General features: G+C 48.2%; 1 protein-coding gene across 1 annotated transcript in view; it reads right to left on the bottom strand.

Moving 5' to 3' along the window:
* The window catches only part of BRINP1 (BMP/retinoic acid inducible neural specific 1), a 64,887-nt gene that overhangs the window by 31,979 nt on the left and 20,444 nt on the right, over positions 1 to 12,464 (bottom strand). The window contains exon 2 of the mRNA XM_065418888.1: positions 2,617 to 2,807. Within this exon, the coding sequence (XP_065274960.1) occupies positions 2,617 to 2,807 (191 nt within the window). The remainder of the gene's footprint in view (positions 1 to 2,616; positions 2,808 to 12,464) is intronic.

Genomic DNA, 12,464 nt, shown 5'->3' with positions numbered 1-12,464 from the left:
ACCTCCCTAGGTAACCCATTCCAGTGCTTCACCACCCTCCTAGTGAAATAGTTTTTCCTAATATCCAACCTAGACCTCCCCCATTGCTCTTTGTTCTGTCATCTGCCACCACTGAGAACAGCGGAGCTCCATCCTCTTTGGAACCCCCCTTCAGGTAATTGAAGGCTGCTATCAAATCCCCCCTCACTCTTCTCTTCTGCAGACTAAATAACCTCAGTTCCCTCAGCCTCTCCTCGTAAGTCATGTGCCCCAGCCTCCTAATCATTTTCATTGCCCTCCGCTGGACTCTCTCCAATTTGTCCATATCCTTTCTGTAGTGGGGGGCGGGAAGTGGGGGGAGAAACTGGACATAATACTCCAGATGTGGCTTCACCAGTGCCGAATAGAGGGGAATAATCACTTCCCTTGATCTGCTACCAATGCTCCTACTAATGCAGCCCAATATGCCGTTAGCCTTCTTGGCAACAAGGGCACACTGCTGACTCATATCCAGCTTCTTGTCCACTGTAATCCCCAGGTCCTTTTCTGCAGAACTGCTGCTTAGCCAGTTGGTCCCCAGCCTGTAGCGGTGCATGGGATTCTTCCTTCCTAAGTGCAGGACTCTGCACTTGTCCTTGTTGAACCTCATCAGATTTCTTTTGGCCCAATCCTCCAATTTGTCTAGGTCACTCTGGACCCTCTCCCTACCCTCCAGTGTATCTATCTCTCCCCCCCCAGCTTAGTGTCATCCGCAAACTTGCTGAGGGTGCAATCCATCCCATCATCCAGATCATTAATGAAGATGTTTAACAAAACCGGCCCCAGGACCGACCCTTGGGGCACTCCACTTGATACCGGCTGCCAGCTAGACATGGAGCCGTTGATCACTATCTGTTCAGCCCGATAATCTAGCCAGCTTTCTATCCACCTTATAGTCCATTCATCCAGATGGGGGCCAAAGGCCTGGCATAAAGGCCATTAGACTCTGAGTTTTCTGTTTGGACTTTTCTGTTACCCCCGGAAGGGGGCTGAGCTGAAAGGTGACCTGGCTGGAGGGCCGGGCCACAGAAGCTGCAGACGGTTGCAGAACCAGAATGATGGATAAGGGGATGCTGCAGTGGAAGAACCCCTTGCAATGCCTTGTCCTAGCACCAGGGGGAGCAATGACAGTGGGTTTGCCTCAGCCGAGAGCACTTGCGCTACTCAGTTTAACTTCGGGCATCACTAGGGCTGCAAAATATTTCCAAGGCCTTCCACCTGAGCCCTCAGCAGGTGTGTGGACACATGTATATTGTCAGGGATGAGGACTTGCCGTCATGCCTGCCCAGTCTCTGGGCAGCCTATGAGCACAACAGAGCTGCATGATTGACACCCCACCTACTGGCCGAGGAAGTCAACAAGCACCTAGGTCCAACAGCCACAACTGATCTCTGGCTGCTCAACTCACACACCCGCTAATGTAATCTCTACTGTGCCTGCCCTGCTCCTCGCTCTGCTCCAGCCCTGATCCTACTTGTTCCCAGCCTTGTTCCTATCCTGCCCAGTCCACTGCAGCCCTGCTTGGTTCCTGACCCTGGGCTCTGACTCTCGGTCCCTGACTCCAGCTCTGAGCTTGGGCGCTGTTCCTGGCCTGACCACCTCTGCTCTGACCACCAGGCATGACTGCCCACCCTACACACATACTGTATGCACTCAAAACCTGACACAGACATGTGCGCACACATCATATAAACACACACCGTTCTCATATCAAGTGTGTGTAAACGCAGATCACAGAAACACTCCACGCATGCTATTGTCAAACAAAGCACACCTGCGCTCATGTCACACACACCAATACACATTCCATGGTCACACCAGGCGCACATGTCACATCTACCGATACTCATAGACTCATAGACTTTAAGGTCAGAAGGGACCAATATGGTCATCTAGTCTGACCTCCCGCATGATGCAGGCCACAAAAGCTGACCCACCCACACAGAATCTTCCAGCCTGCGACCCCTGCCCTATGCTGCGGAGGAAGGCGAAAAACCTGCAGGGCCTCTGCCAATCTACCCTGGAGGAAAATTCCTTCCCGACCCCAAATATGGCGATCAGTAGAACCCCGAGCATACAGGCAAGATTCTACAGCCGGACCCTCATTTTAGCAGCGATGGCACGTTAATGCCTAATTGACTAAAATCATGTTATCCCATCAAACCATTCCCTCCATAAACTTATCAAGCCTAATCTTGAAGCCAGAGAGGTCTTTCGCCCCCACCGTTTCCCTCGGGAGGCTGTTCCAAAATTTCACCCCGCACACTCTGCTTCATAAGCCAAGGAGGCCATTCAGAGTTAGCCTGGGCATTTGAGCAGATCTGGAGGAGAGTATGGGGCTTCAGGGTGGGAAATGTGACGACCCTGACTCATCACCACACCAACCGACCTACATCCTTCCTCAGGCCTGAAGAAGGGCTCTGTGTAGCTCAAACACTTGCACCTTCCACCAACAGAAGTTGGTCCAATAAAAGATATTTACCTCGCCCACCTTGTCTCTCTTACATTCAAAGTGACACAGAGCTGGAAGAGCATGCTTCATCCCCTCTCCCCACCGTCCCAGTGACTGTGTAAGAAAATACCCTGGTTGCCACCTACCTCCTAGGGTGGCAGAGATGAGGATGTGGGTGCCGTACTTTTTGATGATGGTATCAATGAACTGTTGCGTGGTGGGTCTCCTGCCCAGCAAGCGGATGCTCCTCTGGAATTCAGGCATCAGGGGCACTGGATTGCGGACCAGGTCCCTCCGTTCGATGGCTGTGTTCCTCACCTTCCAACGGGCAAACTCCCTATGCAACAACACAGGAACACAACACAGGTGAGGCTCTAAGTCTGGACAGACAGGGAGAACCACCAAGGAAGGGGAAAGATGAAGGCAAAGGGGAAAATACTGGAGGACATCCCCACATAGATACACAGGTGAGGCTCTGAGGAGGGGGAGGAAGAAGAGGAGAAGCAAGAAGTTACTGCACAATGCAGGAGCAGGGTCTGAGCTGGTGCTGGGGGAACCTCAACAAGTTCAGAGGTACATTTCAGATGAGCTTCCAGAAGTATGGCTGCCCCTATGTAGAGGGCAGAGTATCCCACATCTGCCTACCGCAGGGCTCCTACACCTTCCTCTAAAGCAGCTGGCTTGGGCCATTCTTAGAGACAGGATACTGGAGCAGACAGCTCTTGGTTCTGCTCCAGTCTGGCAATTCCCTTGTCCATGTGTTTCCATCCTGTCTAAACTCTCTGACTGCGCAAAACCCAGCTAAAAAGTTGGACAGCACAAGCTTGCTCATGATGTCCTGATTTTCCAGCCCCTGGAGTGCAGGGGAATGTGATCCTTGACCAACAACATGGACAGAACCTGCTCAGCACCTGCCCTCTGAAAATCAGGCCCCTTTAAGTTATGTCAGGTTGGGCAGCCAAAAACCGAGGCACCTGACATTACTAGCCTCTTTTGCAAAATCTTGGAGAAGGCCTAAGAAGAAAACCAGTATTTACAATGCTCCTGCAATACGCACAGCACTATCTTAAGCAATATGTTGCCATGTCCAATTGAGTCCCAGGCTGCTGTTCCTTTTCGTTCATTTATTCCAGTAAATCAGATCAAACATTCGTTTAAATAACAGGAATAACAATACGTGGCATTTTCTATCTCAATAAGTATCGGCATCCCCCTGTACAGGTGGAGAAACTGACGAGCCGGGAGATGATTTAGTGCACTCAGCGGCAAAGCCATGATCAGACCCTGGGGCTCTTGGCTTCCAGTCTGGTTCTCTAGCCACAGGGCCTTGCTGCCTTTTAGATTATTTTAATGAATGTAATTACGCATGTGTTTATTTTGACTGGGTCCCATCATCACTCACCAGGGTGACTTACAGCAATAATATCAGCAACATACCAGCCTTTTAACTTCAAATGCAAACTCCAGAGCTAATTCCCACTTGTTAATCCTCAGACTTTCAAAAACCTAACCAAAAATTCCATTGACAGTGTGCCCTAAAACTCACTACACTCAGGCTATGGAAAGAGCAGATCCCAGAAACACGGTCCTTTCACTGAAAATATTCTGCCACCAGTCTTGGAGTGTTTCCTCCCAGCAACCAGTAACAAGAACAACCCAATGGATCAGTTATGCCTATGATGGGACACATCGGGAGTCAGATTCTTGGTTCCAAAACGATTTCCAAATAACGAGTACCTTGAATAGCCCCCAGAAATGCACAGGTGTTCATTGCATGGAGCACAAAGTATGGCTGTCACATGCTCATACTGCATAGAATACAAGCCTCAGGTGTTCATGGCGCTCACAGTACCATATTGGTGTGATGTGCTGTGAATGTGGTGCCTGATCTGACCCCACTGACATCAGTGAGCTTTGAGGCAGGCCCCTGGAGCCTGCGATGGAAATGCAAGATGTCTCGTGCAGCTAATGCCACTCACGACATGAGACTGCACTAGTTGATGCAACTGGGTTCTTTTCAAGGGTAGCCTAAGTATAACTCAGTGGGGCAGACAGAACTAGCAAGGCCATGGAACAGTGTTGTGAGTCCATGTTAAAGAGACGCTAATGCCTTATGGGGGAAAGGGAGTGGAGAGCCAGTAAGGAGGGACCAAGACTGGTGGCAGAATATTTTCAGTGAAAGGACTCTCACTCTATTCATCCCTGTCCCAGTAACGATAGATAGATAGATAGATAGATAGATAGATAGATAGATAGATAGATAGATAGATAGATAGATAGATAGATAGATAGATAGAGGGGGTGTATGGGGATAGATAGATAGATAGATAGATAGATAGATAGATAGATAGATAGATAGATAGATAGATAGAGGGGGTGTATGGGGATAGATAGATAGATAGATAGATAGATAGATAGATAGATAGATTCACCCCTTCTGAGCTAGCACTAATGAGTGAGCAGTCCACATTATGTGTCAGAGAGATGGAGGGAGTCACTGGGGACAGTCTCGACACTCGTTAGTGGTACATTCCCTCCAGGGGAAAAACAAAAGGGAAAAATGCTGAGGAGGGAGGCAGAGTTGAAAGCACAGACCGGGGACATCACCCAGAGCTCCCACTGAGTCTCTACAGATAGGAGAATCCAAGGGCACGTACATCTCTATCTGGGGAGAGGCATCTGAAAAGGAGAGGCCGTCGGAGCAAATTAAATTCTCCATCTTCAAACAGCCCAGGCGACCAAAGGACATAAGTGGAGAAACAAGTTCAGCGCAGACCTTGGGGGCTGTGGTTTCAAACCAGAATGAAATGCAGCAACCAAGGAGCAGGACTGAATATGTTAAAGAAACAGAGCAGAAAGGTTCCGAATGAAGCCCAGAAGTACCTCGCTAACGAGGCCGCTTCCCCACCTCACTCTCCTCCTCCCAAGGGGTATTGCTGCCTATGGGCCTTGCAGGACAGCCAGGGGATGCCATGCACAACATACGCTCCAGCAACGAGGCCCAGCCTTGTGGGCTAAGGGCAGAGTCACTCCTTTTGGAGCTGTCACCATAGCCAGGTTGAACTTCCCCGCCTCCCTTCCAGCTTGCTCACTCCCCCTCTCCTTGTAAAGCACGGCTTAAAAGCCACCAGCTGCTGCATGCTGCCCACAGCCGATGAGCTGTCAGCCCGTGCCCCTCCCACACAACCCCAAGCCCCAGGACTTGCAATTACCAGCCAGCCTCCTGTGCCCCCCAACACCTCAGTGTTGCTGTTCTTATTTACTGGGTGACATTAGTGTGATCAAGGGAATGAGCCAAATACCCTGCTCCAAAGGTCTGACTTTCTAAGAGCCGGATTGTATAGTTCTGCGTGCGTAGGCAAGAGACCGCTATGGAGGTGCTTATCTGCCCCCCGTCTCCACAGTGTCCAAACACCTCACAAGCATTCCTGCCTGCATCCTCATGGCAGCCCTGAGGTATAGGAAGTATTATCCACCCCATAGGACAGATGGGGAACTGAGGCACAGAGAGTCTCATTGAGTTGCCCGAGGTCACTCACAGAGTCTGTGGCACAGCCAGGAATACATCCCGAGGTCTCCTGTGTCCTAGTCCAGTGTCTTTACACAAGACCACGCTTTCCCTCCTCGGCCTCCCACCCCTGATCCGGGGCTGGATACACGCATAGTCCTCCTGGCTCCTGACTGCAAGACTCCTTGAGATTGCTGCAGGCACTAGATACCCCCAAAGGCTCTGGTGAGGGGCAGGATCACAGCAGGACCATGGCACTGAGCTGGCCTGACAGAGGGAGAGGTCTCCCTGCCCCCTTTCAAAGGGTGGTAGAGGTGCTTTTCCAGCTGCCCCTCCCTGAAATGCCCAGGACAAATCCAGGCTGAGCAGTTTGTCTAGGGATTTCCTCTGCAGCACGGCCTCTCCTCCGTCCATGACAGCATTAGGCCATTAAAGGCTGAGTTTTTCAAAGGGGCATGAGGGAATTAAGTTCCCAGAGGAGATCTAGAACCTCGCCGGGTCCTACAGCCCAGCCTCCAGCCCGAGCCCAGACATCTACACAGCTGTGAAACAGCCCCGCAGCCCAAGTGCTGCGATCCCGAGGCAGCTGGCACGGGCCAGCCATGGGTTTATAACTGCAGTGCAGACATACCCCTTGTCTTCTTTGACCGTTCAGCCCATAGCCTCTGTATGAGATACACAATACAGCTCAGGTTAGCACACCAAGAAAAAAATCTAATTCCAGAGCAACATTTAAAAAGAAAAACAGTGCAAGCCAAAAGTGATCAGACATGATAGCTGGAGTTCACTTGCCAGTGAGAGAGACAGACAGATACATGACAGCTAACTGGCTAGACGGATGTTAGAGCTACTGATCAGGGCAGTAAACAGCAGTCCGTTACCCTTGGGGTGTTCTGCAGGGCAAGGCTGCACGTGAGGGCTGGCTGCTGCCACAGAATTATAAGCCTTTGAAGTACCCCCCTACTTTCCTCCCCCCCCCCCACTAAATTATCTAGTCTATCCCCCATTAACCCTGGCCAAGAGAGGATTGCCCCCCGCCAGTGGTGTGTTCTCTAGCCCTGTGTCTAGTCTAGTCTTAAGTGTTTCAAGCAGCAAGTCCTCCTATTTCCCTGGGCAATTCTTCCACCGTCTCTTGGATGTCACTGTTAGGAAGCATTTTTGTTGTTGTTTTGTTTTTCTCTCACTGATATTTTGTGGGAAAACAGCATTTGTTTTGATGGGGGGGGGGATACCAAGAACAACATGGATTTTGCAAACAGCGCTGAGAAATAAATGACTTCAAAGTTGGGTGGATTTTGTGTGACCTTGAGAGTACCTCGGTAAGTGGATTGTTCCAGCACTAAATTAAAACACAATCAAACAAGCATGACTCCGAGTCTAGTGCTGTCTGTTTGGACAGCGAGTGAGCCTCCCTCTGTTTATGAGTAAGACCTAATTATTGGGTGCTGGAAAGATCAATTTAAAAAAAAAAAGAGAAGAAAGTGGAATAAATTTTTATTGAGCCAAAGCCTAGGGAGGGTAGGAAAGATGATTTAGTGGATAGGGCATTAGGATGAGCGGCAGAAGACAAGGGTTTGGTTCCCAGCTCAGATTTCTAGTGTGACCTTGACTAAGTCATGTAATCTACTCTGTGGTTCAGTTTCTTATCAGTAAAATGGGGATCATTTCCCCCTACTTCACAGGGGTAAAGTCCACTGATGACTGCGAAGATCTCAAAAATGAGGGCTGTATAAGTAATAAGATAGACTGTGGGTTCCAGATGCTCAAGTCTTCTTCAAGGATGCTGAATCTTCCTCCAACTGAAGACAATGGCAAAACTCTCAGGACAGAGGGCCACATGTTTTCAAAGCAGCCACTGATTTTGTGTGTCTCCATTTTTGGGGGGTTCCCAATTTGAGACACATTCAATAGGCCTGACCAGAAAAAGTGCTGAGTACCATAGTCCATCTGATGTCAATGGGGGGGGGGGGTGCTCAGCCCCCCTGAAAACCAGGGGCCATGCAGTGTCCTAAACTGGGCACCCAAACATTGTGAGACAGTGAGAATCAGAAGCTGCTTTTGGAAATTCGGCTGCATAGCTTTAAAAGTGAGTTAAAATGTGTTGTCACTTGGCTGCATCCTCTTTTTTGTTTGAGAAAGAAAACAGGAAGAGCAGAAGGTGCTAGGTCGCATGGCAGAAAATGGATCAATCTGCTGGAACACATTTCATTTAGCTCTTGGGGATGCCAGATCCTCAGGTGGTGCAAACCTGTCAAAGCTCCTCTGACGTCAGCAAAGGTACACTGAATTACAGCACCCGGATCTGGCAAATTTTGCTGGAATCCATTCTCTCTGACCACAGGGATCTGGTCATAGTGAGATCGCCTTCTGGGCTATTTAAACTTGTCAACTCATCCCCTCATGTTTTTATGTGATATTCTTTCTGCACCTTTCACCCCCAGCAGCACTGGATTTACCCTTTCTAACTCCAACCTTCACCGTATCCTTGTCCATACTGGGTAATTTTTGCAAATAGTTCCAATTACTGCTAACAGCCATTCAGCTGTTTGCAGCATCATTCTGGAGTGATCTGGAATGAAAAAAGTTTGACTTGAGTCAGAGGTTCCCACATGCCAGGCCAGCCCCTAGGCACCAGGCGCCACACACCTATGGGAATCGAAAAGCTCAGATTTTGATCCCAAAATGGGTGTTTTGATACAATTCCATTTGGGGGGAAATGTTTGAAAGGTTTCCGGGATTGTTCCAATATGAAACAAAACCCAAATTTTGAAACCTTGCAAAAAAGTTACCACAAAATGGAATTCTCCTCCTCCATTGGGCGCTGGCCCAATTTCACTCCCAACACAGACCTCTCTTTAGCAAAGAAAACTTGACAATCCCCCAATTTATCAGTCCAAAACTACACCTCAGCAAAAATCAGTTTTTCTTTCAGAGCCCTGATATTTCAAAAGGTTGCATGTTTGTGGCTGTCTCCATTTTTGGGTTAGTAGCATGACACACCTGAAAGGAGCTTGATTTCCAAGCATAGGTGCTCAGAACTTTCTGAAAAATCAAGCCACTTCAAATCAATGGAAAAAGGCTCATGAAGTCTATTTGATGGGGGAAACTGAGGCACAGAGAGATGAAACCATTTGCTCTACGTAACACAGACATGGTGGAGACAGGAATAGAACCTACATACATCTCTTCATAGCCAGCTCATTGCACTATTCATCAGGCCACACCGCTTCCTATGTTTTTCCTACTGACTCAAATGATGTGAAATGATGATACAGCCCAGTGCAGTTAAGAGTGGACAGAGGCAGATGACAGCTGTAATGAGGTCCCTTTAAGACCAGCATTCAGCTGTAACTCAAGAATCCCAGTTCTCATGGGATGATTAGGCAGCAGTGCTCAAGCTCCAGAAGAGCCTGAAGCAGAATCTGGTGGAGTTCTGCTAATGGAAAGGTGCTGGATTTGTTTTTCTATCCACGCGAGGAAGAGGTGATGCAAATGCACACCAGCATTTAGTTACCAGAAAAAAATCCCAAAACAAACAAACAACAACAAAAACACCCCAGAAGTTGAGAAATCAGTCTAATGAAACTCAAACCACTTCCTTTGGGAAAGCTATATTGACCCCATCCTGTTCTTGTGTTCAGGAAGTGGAGGGGGGATTTTGTGAGGTTAGGGTGTGGGACAGAGTTGCTTACAGCTGAATCTATATGAATGTATAGTCCCCTGCATTTGTTTCTCTTAATCTTTATATGTGTATTTTTATGAATAGATTATTATCGTCATGATATTTTAGCCATCACAAGTGCCCTTCATCTGAGGATCACAAATAACTTTATTAACCAGCTGAGTCTTATGGTATCCTTGTGATGGCAGAGAGATATTATAATACCCATTTTGCAGGTGGAAAAACTGAGGCTCGAGGAGGTTAAAGGCAAGGTTTTCAATGCTCCTTGCACTGGGATTGCAGTGCATGCAAAATGCAAGCTAACAGACTGTGCACACAAAGCCCCACAAGCACCTCTTTACATGAATCACTTTGGTCATTTCAGCTGTAAAGAAAAAAAAGTCACACCCGCACTGACATCCAGGAGTGAAATCCAGTCCCCCACTGAACTCAATGGCAAAATTCCCATCGGCCTCAGTGGAGCCAGGATTTCACTACAGGTGTGCAAATGCAGAGAACCTGAAAAGGGCAGCAGGATCACAGGCAGTACGGAAAGCTATCCCATAGTGATAATGGCAATGGTCTCAAGTTGCAGTGGGGGAGGTCTAGGTTGGATATTAGGAAAAACTTTTTCACTAGGAGGGTGGTGAAGCACTGGAATGGGTCACCTAGGGAGGTGGTGGAATCTCCTTCCTTAGAGGTGGAATCTCCTTCCTTAGAGGCTTGACAAAGCCCTGGCTGGGATGATTTAGTTGGGGACTGGTCCTGCTTTGAGTGGGGGGTTGGACTAGATGACCTCCTGAGGTCCCTTCCAACCCTGATATTCTATGATAGGAAGTACAGGCCTGTGCAGAGGGCAGAGTGAACTATCTGCTTCTGCTAGAGGAATGAGCAATTACCTACCCTGATTGCTGGCCTTTGCATGTGTGAGCAGGGTTGGAGCAGTTGGGAGCAATTAATTAATCAATTATACACCCAGCCTTGCCCAACACACTATAAAAGGGATGTGCAGTAAGCTATTGCTGGGGGTTGTGTTTGTTAGTGGGAAATGGTCTTGAGAAAGGGTGGGCGTGGGGCACCTTTTCCTCTGTTAAATGACCCATATTTCAGACCTTTGGTTTGGGTTGGGCTGGGGTGAGCCATCTCATGTTGTTGCTTAGCTGAAGAAAGCCCTGCTGTGCTTGGTTTGGGGTTGAAAGAGGCAGGATACTGTTTTCCCCCCTATGCTTGTACAGGATCCTTCCTTGCTTGCATGGGGCTTTGGCCTAGACACTGCATAAGGGCTAAGGCCAAAGCAGTGCTAAGGAGAGTACAGCCACTGATAACTAACTACTCACAAGGGGTGACTGGTGACCCAAAGAGGGCAGAACAGAGACAGTTATGGTTCTGCCTCCCCCTACCCATATGCCCACCCACATAGCTGGGCAGGCTACCCAGAGAGAAGTATGCTGCTGAGCTGTCTGTATACACAGCTGTATTCCCAACCCCATGTGCTCAAAAACCATGAGTCAGGCCCAAAAAATCACGAGATCTTACAAAAAATATAACACATTTTGGGTTCTTTTTATTCTGGGTTTTGAGCCTTTTTAGGGATCCTCTTTAAGGCTTTTCTCTGCAGCTATGAGAGACAGATTATTATTATTATTTATTATTATAATGAAAGCTGAGAAACAAGCATGTGACTCCAGGAGCTGGGGCTTAAAGTCAAAAACAAACCAACACCAACTCTCACAGGATTCACAATAATAAATAGACCTCACTGCCTCCATCCTCATAACCAAATCCCTACCAAATCCAGCTGCTGGGGTATTTACCCATCTTTAGTTCCTTCTGTAATGCAATCACCCCAGAATAGGGTGACCAGATGTCCCGATTTTATAGGGACAGTCCCGATTTTTGGGTCTTTCTTCTATAGACTCCTATTACCCCCCACCCCCATCCTGATTTTTCACACTTGCTGTCTGATCACCCTACCCCAGAATCCAGTATTGAAAGTGTGTTTCTGGCTCCGATCCTGCTCCAATTGTAGTTGATGCCAAAACGCCTGTTGACTTTCAAGAGGAGCAGTATCAGGTGCTCTGTCTTTCTCATCTTTCCATCTGTCTGTCTGTCTGCTTTCCCGTGGATGCCAGTACTTTAAAGGGCAGGTGGCGGCTGTATTTAGAGCCTCAATCTTCCTGAGCACTGAACCATTCTGAGTCGCACACTCATCGCTGGAGCTGAGTTTCTCTGACTGATTGTTTTCCGATTTTGTTTGGCATTGTATTTGGGCTGCATTTAAATCTTATTATAAAATCATTTTCCTGTCCATGGATTATAGCTGTGACTCGCTCCAGTGGGAGCGCTAAAGGGAGGGCAAGAACACAGCATAGGGCATGCAAGGTGCTAAGGGACTTTTAGAGGTGGTATGATACTATCTCTAACAGGGGCTAGCTTGTAACAGGGACTAGCTGAGCAGATATTGTGTGTGGTGGACAGGTACCAGTTATCAGCTCCATATCATCCCAGGGGTGGCTTTCCTCATGTGAGTAATCCATTTCTCCTCCTTGCCCCTCTTACTATTAGATTAACAGATTTTAATGACAGAAGGGACCATTGTGATGAACTACTCTGATCTTCTGCATAACCTCAGCCACAGAATTCACCCAGTGATGCCCGCATTGAGCATAACTCCTTGGGGTTGAGCTAAAGTGTATCGTTATCATCTGTTTGTTTATTATTTGTATTCTGGTAGCAGCCATCATGTGCTAGGTGCTGTCTGCACAGAGAAAGACACGTTCTCTGCCTCCAAGGGCTTATGATCTAAGTCCCCGATCTGGCAAGTG

The sequence above is a fragment of the Emys orbicularis genome, chromosome 18 (assembly GCF_028017835.1).
Source record: "Emys orbicularis isolate rEmyOrb1 chromosome 18, rEmyOrb1.hap1, whole genome shotgun sequence".
In the NCBI taxonomy this organism is placed as follows: domain Eukaryota; kingdom Metazoa; phylum Chordata; order Testudines; family Emydidae; genus Emys; species Emys orbicularis.
This window is presented reverse-complemented; position numbering and strand designations above follow the sequence as displayed.